Below are 11,684 nucleotides of genomic sequence, written 5' to 3'. Positions count from 1 at the left end.
TCACCAAACATACCCGTAAAGAACTGTACGATAATTTTCGATAATAATTCTTTTGTCGTACACGATTCGATAGTCTTTAGTCGATGTTTCGTTGACTATCTTTCGTGTTTTTGGCTTGCGCGTTATGCGATTCTTCTCAACCGTCTTAATTGTATCGGGACCAACACCCCTTACCATATTGGAGACGGTGTCAAAATTAATTTTCTGAGCGTTTGTAAAGTTAAGGGTAAAACCCTTAACTTTACAAACGGTCTTCCCCGTATCCAATTTATAGGCGTAGTTCTTAGGCCCTCCAGAAACGAAGGACTCGATGAATTTACCATCTTTAGGATCGACCTCGGTCGTTAACTGACCCAAATAGTCGCCCAGGGGAGGGTCCCATTCCCTGGGTTTTGATACGAAGATTACGCTGTCGGTATCATAATACAGGACGCGCTCCTGTAATTGCTCCAACAGCTCGTACAATTTTAAACGCGCTAACGCTGTGGTAAATGCGGCAATGACAACGTTAACCTTTCGGTTAACTTCTACAAATTGTTCCTCGTCCTCGTATTTTACCTCCGCCAAATCATCATTAACAAAATTTATGTCATGAACGGTTATCCCAGGGTTCGATAAAATATCGTAAACCTCGTTAGGATCTTGCGTGTATTTAATTTTCGTGAGATTTTCACGCTGGCCAAATTTACCCCAAAAACTATTTAGCATTAATTTGGCCAGAGATCGAAGCCCAGGATTGTACGCAATGTCGTCATGATTCAAGTCGATACCTTCTACGGTTCGATAGTCCGAAATGTATTTTTGTTTATCTTCGGGCGTTTTACACCATTCAGGCCAACCCGAAGCTTCTTGTTTCAATTTTAAAAAGGTGTTAATGTAAGAGGCAAATATACCGGACGAGGGAGAATCTGCAGAGTACGCGCTTTTATTTTTAAAGTGCCATACTACGTGAACTTTACGTATCTCGTACCCAACTTCCACGGCTTTAGCGACTTCGATCGTTGCCCAAGAACCCGTAAATTCTCTATCTGTACCGGAATGATTGCAAGCGGTTTGTTGTTGAGAATCGGCGCATGTTCTACAGAGAGCAAACATTAATTTACCGTTTGATCTATAAGGTAAGACCGGATGGAATAATTTTTTAGGCGCTTCGATTGTACACTTTATCAAGCCGAAATAATCGTTGATATCTGTGGACATGTCGTTGCGATCATTGATTTCAGGATGCCCTACGGGGTAGGTACCGTATTTATTTACATAAGGGTACAAGGAAGTATAATCTATGTAATTAATTTCTTCACCCGGTTTTACCTTATAGAACAAACAACTGGCATTAGTCCTCCCACCGAAAAACGCGTCTTTGGATTCAAAGTTTGCCTAATTAAAGGAACTTTGGAGACGATAGATTTAATGTTTGGGGCCAACGATTGTTTGATCCGTTTCCATTCGTGTTCCCAAATTTCGACGTACTCGAAATCTGGAAATTGTTCCTTCAGAAACCGTGTTTTCTTGCTTGTCTTGACAAAGCATTCCAACATGGTCTCGTTATTGAAGGGATTAATGGAATCGGGTCTATAACAATCTTGGCACCCGTGGAAAAAACAACCCATAAATTCGAAAATTATTTTGTTTTCTAAACATGCGCCGTCGACGGAGTAAGGCCCAAACATTTTTTCCCCTCCATTTCTGGCATGATGGATAAAGACCCCCTTTTATGCGACTCGTAGCACAGCCATTCCATGCTAGAGTGAGAATGGTTAACGGTTGTTAGATACCCTGATGATGGAAATAGAGCGATGGTGGATGGTTTTAAAAAATTTCTAGAAAATACGTGGTTACACGCTGAGGCAATTGTCATTAAATTATTTGAAAAGGGGTCAACACCGCCGAGTAGAGGGTCTTTCGGCGATATAGTTACTTTCAAAAAAAGATGTCTAAAAGTAAGACAACACTTTCTGAGAATATCTACATCGCTGATACAATACTCGACGAGTTCTTTTTTAAGATCAAATATTTGATTACTTTCAATTTTCTGGTTGTACCATTTAAAGAAAGATTCTCGACCTGAAGTAGTCATTTTATCGGGGGAATAATTTGAAGAATCGGGGTAAGGACCTACGTAATTTTGGTTTTCTAAAGAATTAAAATAATGAGGAAAGTAACCCTTTTTAAGTTCGGAGATCCCAAAAGTTTTGGGCAATTTGGATAGAGGCATGGGCAGAAATGAAAGGGAATCGATGAATCGAATGCTCGTTTCTTTAGTCCTAATCGAAATAAGTTTACAACCGCGAGCAATTACATCCGGTACAATGGAGTTTTCGTACAGGTAGTTGAGCACGAAGTAGCTATCATAACCCTGGAAGTTGTGAGCGATACACGTACTATTTTCGTTAAATTTGTAATCTTTGAAAACGTAATTGCAGAAATCTTCGCATGCAGACCCCCCGTGAAAAACCACTGTTTTATCCCCACACACGTCACAATCGGCGGAATCATTAGCACCGTCGATACAATTAAGACAAGTTTTTTGAAGAACGCATAAATTTGGTTTGTGTTCGCCTGTATCTTGCGTGCATTCGAAATCAAAAAAGAAATATTTGGTGACAGCTCTGTTACGGGTCTCCTGATTCTTAAACTTTCTTTCAGTATGCTTAGGGGCTACAACCGGTTCCATGTAGCATTGATGATCGTATGAAACGAAAGTCCTACAAATTCTACAAAAGCGGTTTTGACAATTGTGATCTTTTTGAACGATCCTATTACAAGTTGAACAATTTTTAATTTTGCCACATACTGAAACTTTAGAATCAGGAGATTGTTTATGATTGGTGAAACATTGCTTATCCTTAAAAAATCTATTACATTCTTTACATTCTATTCTACTCTCTCTATTATCAAAAGAATTAGAAGAGGGGCAGTCATTGTGCTTACACAGCACGCACGTAAATTGACAATTGTGTTGGTATTTGTGATTATACCCCTTATGACATCTATCGCAGAAATAGTCAAATTTTAGAAAACCTGTCATTGTGGTTATGAGATCGTAATGATTAGAATGGTGATAAAGATATATCTGCTTCTTTCTATAATCGCCGCTAAAAATGACAGAATTTAAATTGTCTTTTGAAATGACAATAATTTGGTAATTTGGTAATTTTGATTGCATCTTTTTTATTTCCTCGATGCCACATGTCTGCTCCCTAACCCCCGAATCTCTAAGTAAATGAAGGGCGGCTATTTTTTGCTGACGCCAACCTTGCCTAACGTTATTCCATCTAGTTACGTTGTTAATTTTGTCTTCGAGCATAGAAATACCCGTAACAATAGCGCGTGCGCAGCAGATAGTTTCGTTATCATCATTCTTAATCTTAATTATACATTTAGCATTTAACAATATGTCGATACCGTTTCTTCTATAGCCCCCACCCCTAGGCATTCTCATGTGGAGAACGTTAAATTTAAACTTGTTATTAATAAAAATATCCGTTTTGGACTGAAGGACCTTCATAATGGCTGCAAAAATAACGTCAGCCGTAAGATGGCCCCTCCGTCCAAAAGGGATAGAGATAGGTGAATCTAACCCCTCAGCCTGTATGACTATTCGAAGCATGTCGTCGACATGCACGTTAACGCAGACATTATCGACGACATGCTCGAAAATTCGATACAGTGTGGGCAGAAACACCTCTAAACTTAAATGATCAACATTAAAAAAATTAACTAAAAAATCACTAATAGTCGCGTTAAAACGTTGATTATACCTATCAGCTAATTGAACAATACTACAGAAGTGACTCAACTCTACCTCATCCAGATTAAGGTTCTCGTCTTCAACAGTATCAATATCGGCAAATTCTTCTCCGTCTTCGATTCTGAGCCTCTTTCTATTAACGCCCCTTCCGTATTGTATGGGTGCAGGCTGAAAACAAACAGAGAAAAACGGTAAAGAAAAAGAAATAAAAGACGTGGTACAACAACAACAACAACAGTAGTAAAGAAAATAAAACGATAGTTACCTCAGTAATCGAAGACTCCACTGAATCATTAATCTCGACATTTCCTCTCAATCTTAAACATTTGGTGTGAGCACCAACACCGTACTATATACAGAAAAAAATAAATAGATAAATTAGAAAGGAAAACGCGTATAAACCGTAAACGCAGAAACACTTTATGAGATATACACGGTAAACAAAAAAATTTAAAAATAAATAAATAAATAAATTAGAAAGAAACACAAAGAAGCCGTAAAACGCTGTAAACACACGTTCGGTTACACACAATCTACTTTTTTAGAATTATACACGGTAAAATAAATATTACGTAAAAAATAAATTAAACAAACACTTACTTCTACGTGATCAATACGCAAATTAGCCGATAGCTCCTGCACTATCTCAATAGCATTATTGCAAATATCCATTTAAGTAAGAGGCTATCGGCTTCAGAAACACTCTGGCTAACTGCAAAATCAAGGTCCTGATCATTAAATACGAAATCTTCTAGTAGTCCAATATCGGGGATAAAATCGTGGGTATCAATATTTTCTACATTATTCCGCGATAAGCTAACGATAGCGTCAACTGCTCTCTGGCATTCGTTAAACAATCTATCGTTAGAATCGGAAGATGATGATGATGATGCGTAATGAGCCATTGTAAAAAATCAGTAATAAGTCTTGGATAATCAGTAGGCGAATAAAGAATTATCCACACTTACGTTGTTTTATACCATCCCATGACACTAATTAAATTAAAAAACAAACAAACAAAGGTACTTAGAACTTCCTTTAGGAAATGTGTCCGCTATTAAGATTGGTCAAACAACCCTTACATAATTAGGAAGACCTTCCCACAGCAGTGACCATTAGATATAACCTTCGACCAAATGAAAAACATGGACCCAGGAAACACCTTAATTAAACAACAAAGGGAAAAAATGGAGAGATGGGAGAAAGGACAAATCAAAAATACGCGCCAGAAAAATAATTTATTATACCTAAACGGGAAGCACTGAACAATTAAAAGGAAACAACTGGAAACAATTGTTTACAAAATCAATTTCTCAAAAAAAATTAATGAAAAAATATATAAAATACAAAACAATAAAAACCAGATGAAATTTTTTGTGAACAAAAATAACCTGTAAAAATATGATATCTTCGACAAGCATTATGCCGGCGGATAGGGGTGATACATCGCAGGCTCCCCGTAAAACTCCTCCTCCATTTCCTCTATGGCAACCTTTAGCAGATACCACAGCGTGGAATCAGGCACTGCCATCAAAATGTACCGCCTACAGGCGGCGTAGACGAGGAGCTTAACCACCTCTTCTAACATACTTGTGGGGATGTAAGAAATATCCATCTATACAACGATACAATAACAATAAATTAATTGAAAAAAAAATAAAAAAAGTTGAGAGCTACTCTAATATAACGAAATAGAAAATAAACAGAAAAAAGAAACTCACATTAGGCTATAGAAATAATATACACCCAAACAAATTGGTAAATCCAAAAAACGAGACAAATGAATCGAGTACAGCAAGGGATCTAGAGAGACAAAAAGAGACAGCGAAAAATAATTAAAAGAACCGAGGAAAAACGATAATTAAATGCCTTTTACGTGACAGTACGACTCAATAAGAATTACTAAATAAAAAATATACTATACCGAGACAACAACAGTAGTACTTACAATATTAGAAAACAGGAACGCAGAAAAGTAGAAAATATATTATACAAAATCGAAAACAGGAACGCAGAAAAGTAGAAAATATATTATACAAAATCCACTTGAACTGGTAACCATGAGATGTTAAGTCAGTAATGGAGATTTGAAAGTGACTGGGGGAGTCTGAACAGTCAAAATATATATCTTGAAATAACAATACAATCATTATGGACAATGCGATAAGAAAGATTGGGGAAAATGGAGGGGACAATGGAGGGTACCCCTTGCAAAAGAAAACAATAATTATAATACACCAGATAAAAACATACCCTTCAATCAAAACTAAACAAAAGAATTACAAATTGCGCCATAAAACAAATAATTAAATAAAGGATCATCTGTAGGATATGCTAATTAAATTTTTACCAGCAAAAAATAATTACTAAAGGTCAGAACGGAAACCCGAAATAATTAGATTAATTAACCTCCAGCAAGGACGATTTATAATCCATTGCAAAACACCATTAAAATATAAATAAATATATTAATAAATAACGCCCCTAACAAAGAAAGACCTTCATTAATTAAGAATAATTTAATTATTACGAAATCAGGAAAAGAACGACCTTCATTAATTAAGAATAATTTAATTATTACGAAACCAGGAAAAGAATGACCTTCATTAATTAGGAATAATTTAATTATTACAATAACAGGAAATTAATCTAATTAATTAATTAATGAAATGCTAGGGTGGACTGAAGTACCTTATTTACTACTTAGGCCAACTGCCTCTGTCCCGCTTTTCTTAGTCATGTTTAGTTTTTAGACCTCAAGTTTTTATTTTTTTAGTTCTATTGTCTGGTCTATGCTCACCTTTCCTGTATGCCATAAAACAGTAAATTAGTTTTTTACATAATTTCATACGCATCCAAAAAAAAAATAAATACATATTACCATATTATACCACAAATAAAGATGCCTCCCCTGCCCCTAAAAACCCCTTTGAACAATAAATGCCTGGGGAGTTTAATCGGATACACATGGCAAGTTACTTCTAGCATTCTGAAAAGAACTGTTGAGCTTGACGTTTCTATCAAAATGTTCTTGGGGACAGCAATAACTAGTACTTGAAATTGAAACAATTTAAAGTATCAGTTATTGCATACAACATTACTGTCTAAGGATAAGTTATGTAGAGATATGTTTTTTGTTTGAAACGTTAGTAATAGTATTTCTGTTCATCTTTTAACCACATTTTCTTTTACAATGAATGTAAATATGTATATTTCGAACAATTTGATACCAAATATAAGTTTCTACGACCAGTACTTACAGAGATATGAAGATGCCATGATATGTGGGTCAAAGGTCAGAAATGGCATTTCTGATAATTTTTGACTAAAATGTCCCATTAGATTGAATATGAAAGCATGCCTTCTGAACATTTTGAGACTAAAATTGACTTGCTGCGACGAGTGGTTGCCGAGATACAAGTATCTATTTTTATTTGTTCATATAACCTTTGACCTTGACCCTTTGACCTTTTGTAACATTTTTAAAAATGTGCTACAAATAATAAATATTTATTTCAAACAATTTAAGACCAAATTTAAGTGTCTACGATCAGTAGTTACGGAGATACATACATGCCCTGAGGTGTGGGTCAAAGGTCAGAAATGGCATTTCTGGTAATTTTTGACTAAAATGTCCCATTAGACTGAATATAAATGTATACCTTCTGATCAATTTGAGACCAAAATTACTTCGCTGTGACCAGTGGTTGTTAAGATTTAAGGACATATTGGTGTTTGGTCTTATGACCTTTCACCCTGACCTTTTGACCTTTCGCCACATTTTCAAAATGTGTAACCAAGACAAAAAATGATTGTTTGACCACCCTAAACCAATTTCTGAAGTCAAATTCTCTGGACCTCAAAGTGCATACGAAAGTTGATCTAGCTACTAGAGTAAAATAACCAGTCAGGGGGAAAATGGCAAAAGGGTTCCTACTTTCTAGGAGTTTTATTTGTTTAAGTTATGAAATACAGTAGTCTATATTGTTTTGACAACTCTGTAACGTGACCACAATGTTAATTTTGCCATTTTTCTCCTAACTGTATGGAAACTGTCATGAAAAACACTGATCAAGAACAGTAACAATAAAGGTGAAGAAACACTTAGTTATTAAAGTAATGTCTGCAACATGGTTCCAAAAAAAGGAAGTTTTCAGGTGTTGGTTGTTAAATACGAAAACCATTACTTCAGAAGGCATAGCAATGAAAAACTAAAACATCCAGACATAGAGTACCTCAGATATGCTTCAGTGGTTTACAACCAATGTAATGTTTTTAATAGAGGTGCTCTTTTATATTTTTGTTGTAACAAGTTTTGTGTGAATGATGTTCAGTATAATTCTATATTATTTTATATTTGTTATGTTTGTTGTGTATCAAACGACACATTTCCAATTGTATATATTGTGTATGTAATTGGACTATAACAGTTTTTTAAATTTTGAATTTGAATTCTACTCATTTGCATAACAGCGTAGTCAAGCGAGCAGTTGCTATAATATACTTCTTCGTTTTGATTTTTCTTCTACAAGAAGTGTAGAACACAATGCATGAATACCTTGTGCCTAGAGATTAGGCTTAGCAAGCATGTTTAATAAATAGCGTATTGCGATGAACAATTCTAATTGTGTGGCTTAAGCAAAAACATTAAATTCACCATTTGTTTTCTCAAATATTTTCTTATTATATTTTCGATACCCTTTGGTTAACATTTTTCTTTGATGCTATTTTTCAGAAATAAGGTTTTCTATACATATAACTTAAGTTTTAATAAAGCTTGCGCATATAGGGTTGGTTACAAAGTGGGCGGAGCTTGTGTATTACACGTTGGGAAATACTTTAAAACATTATAGTCTGCTCCTGTTTATTAGTTGTACCTACCTATAGGTTTCAGAATGTATACTAAATGTTTAATCGGTTAAATTTCTGAATTCTTGAATAATTTTTTGTAGAACAAGCTACACCACAATGTACCGGTACTTTTTTAAGACTGAAATTCAACTTTAAATTTTACAAGACCATGTACAGTACAAAATAGCTATGTTGGTTTTTTACCTGAGGATTATTAAAAACCACAATGTGTTCTTGTTACATGCACATTATTAAGGAAGTTTTGAAAAGTATAGTAAAGATCTGTTTTTCTAATAAAGAAATGAATTGCTTCCTTCTGGTGGTATTAATGCGAAAAGGTGATGTGATTTAAAAAAACAAAGCATTCACGTTTGCGTTTATTATTATATATTAGGCTAAAGAAAAAAAGGACAAATGAAATGAAAAGTACAATTAATAGCTACAGTTCTATTTCTAGATTCTTCTAACAAATATAAAATAGAAATGGTATATTTTTTTTATGTAGCCTATCTCTTAACACATATTTATTATATTCGCATTATTTATGTTTTTGTGGAATGCATTTTATAAAAACAAATAAAAAGCATAAGATACTCTACAATACAAAACGGTCATATTGGAAATGTACAGTTATTATACTGATAAATGATATTGATAACAAGCCGATAATTGTATCATTTTCTTCAATTCTTGAATAATTTTTTGTAGAACAAGCTACACCACAATGTACCGGTACTTTTTTAAGACTGAAATTCAACTTTAAATTTTACAAGACCATGTACAGTACAAAATAGCTATGTTGGTTTTTTACCTGAGGATTATTAAAAACCACAATGTGTTCTTGTTACATGCACATTATTAAGGAAGTTTTGAAAAGTATAGTAAAGATCTGTTTTTCTAATAAAGAAATGAATTGCTTCCTTCTGGTGGTATTAATGCGAAAAGGTGATGTGATTTAAAAAAACAAAGCATTCACGTTTGCGTTTATTATTATATATTAGGCTAAAGAAAAAAAGGACAAATGAAATGAAAAGTACAATTAATAGCTACAGTTCTATTTCTAGATTCTTCTAACAAATATAAAATAGAAATGGTATATTTTTTTTATGTAGCCTATCTCTTAACACATATTTATTATATTCGCATTATTTATGTTTTTGTGGAATGCATTTTATAAAAACAAATAAAAAGCATAAGATACTCTACAATACAAAACGGTCATATTGGAAATGTACAGTTATTATACTGATAAATGATATTGATAACAAGCCGATAATTGTATCATTTTCTTCAAAGTTAATAATAAACAAACTTCTTATAATAATGACTTAATATTTTTTTTAAATGTGTGCTATTTAAAAAAACTGCTAAAATTCATAATTTTCTTGACATACAGTATCTACCTTTCAATTCGGAAACCTCTAAAAGACTATATGTCCATCTGTCCATCCCATTGGTGGATACCTTCATGGTAAATACGATTGAAAAACCAGATCACATTAGAGGTCTTAGGTCATTTTTTTTAAGCTCTACTGATAAAACATCTTTTTTTTGTTTCCTTTTCCTACAGAAATATTATAGGAAAGGAAATACTATCAAAAGAACTATACTATATACAACAACAGTGCCACCAATAGCGACTGAACAAGACTCGTTACCATCATCTGGTACACGTGTTATGGTTAATTGTGGTTGTTCATCAATTCTGCTTGTTGGAATCATATTTGTAGGCCTACTGATAACTTCCAAAAATACTTGGTCCTGTGCAGTTTGTCCCTGCTCATTTCTTACAACGCATTTGATTGCAGTCTGATGATCACTAGCTATAACTGAAGTGATTGTCAAAACAGATTCCATTCTCGTATCATTCTGTGTATACCTGCTCTTTGGTATATTACCCACAAACCATTCAAAAGTTATTGCTGTAGAAGTAGAACTGAAGGCTGAACAGGTAAAGTTTGCTGGTGATCCTTCTTCATACACTGCAGCTCCTGAAGTAACGGCCACCACAGGCATATCAACAACATTAAGCGCATTAAAGTTACAAGATTCCGAGTATGATGTAAAATGAGAGCTTGTAGAAGAGCAGCTTAAAACCATACCAGTATGGGAGAGTTCTGCTATAAAAGTGTATATAAGATAAAGTATGTTATTATCTTCTCTTTCAGTTACTGTACTTGATAACGGTACACCATCCTTATTCCATTGTAAATGAACTTTTGGATCACCAATTTCCGACACACATGTCACCTCAACTTGAGTTCCAACAGACACAGTTGCAGAACTGTCCAAACCAGTACATTCTGGATATTCAGGGACTGATGGAGTGTACAAGACATTCAATGTTGCTACAGTAGATTTAAAATCTGTAATGGCTGTACACACATATGAGGTTGAAGAATGTTGACAAATTGCACATTGATAATTTCCAGAATCTACACCTTTTATTGAATCAATAACCAAATTATACTTTCCTACGTCACCTTGGTAAATTTTAATAATCCAGTATCGATCTTCTGGGTCTTCACCATTTATATTTTCTAAAGCAACCTTATCAATGTGATGACGTGCCGAGAAAACCTCAGAATCTTTAGTCCATGCAACAAATAAAAACCAAAAAGATAGGTTCTGTTGACAATGCATTCCAAAACATGGTCTGCACCCTGTGTCACTTCTGCAGATTGTGGCTCGGTTAAAAACTGAGAATTAACACCAACCAAGCCAACAAGAATTAAAATCATCGGCAAACCATGTAGATATCTAGATGTTTCCATACTTGTTGAGTATCTTCCTAGGGTACTAAGATGAATAGTAAACAGAATTTTAATTTTTATTTTATTTTATTCAATTTCCAGGTAACATAAAAAAATCATAAACAAGGTACGGCATCATTCAACAAAACAGAACAAAAGTACTATCAGCACCTGCGGGTAACCAAAAGTGGATCAGTTCAAAAGAACTGCACTGTCGAGTGGCTTTCCCAACTAATAGTACGAAAAACGCAATAGACATAAAAACACAGTGATAGTCTAGATGAATTCGATATCAGTAATACATTTTTTCAAATCCCTTCTAAACCCCC

At 34.3% G+C, this 11,684-nt stretch overlaps 2 protein-coding genes across 2 annotated transcripts; both read right to left on the bottom strand.

Annotated features, from left to right (window-relative positions):
• LOC140058250 (uncharacterized) lies at nucleotides 1–1,200 on the bottom strand. Its single transcript, XM_072103815.1, has one exon. The coding sequence runs from the start codon at nucleotides 1,198–1,200 to the stop codon at nucleotides 1–3; it is 1,200 nt and encodes a 399-aa protein (XP_071959916.1).
• Nucleotides 1,201–10,081: 8,881 nt separating this feature from the next.
• LOC140058249 (uncharacterized) lies at nucleotides 10,082–11,245 on the bottom strand. The gene has a single exon (XM_072103814.1). It carries the CDS (start codon nucleotides 11,243–11,245, stop codon nucleotides 10,178–10,180), a length of 1,068 nt encoding a protein of 355 aa, XP_071959915.1. The 3' UTR covers nucleotides 10,082–10,177.
• Nucleotides 11,246–11,684: the final 439 nt, after the last annotated feature.

The sequence above is a fragment of the Antedon mediterranea genome, chromosome 9 (assembly GCF_964355755.1).
Source record: "Antedon mediterranea chromosome 9, ecAntMedi1.1, whole genome shotgun sequence".
NCBI classification, from domain to species: Eukaryota; Metazoa; Echinodermata; class Crinoidea; order Comatulida; family Antedonidae; genus Antedon; species Antedon mediterranea.
The sequence above is the reverse complement of the archived record's forward strand: the minus strand, read 5'-3'. Positions and strand labels throughout refer to the sequence as shown.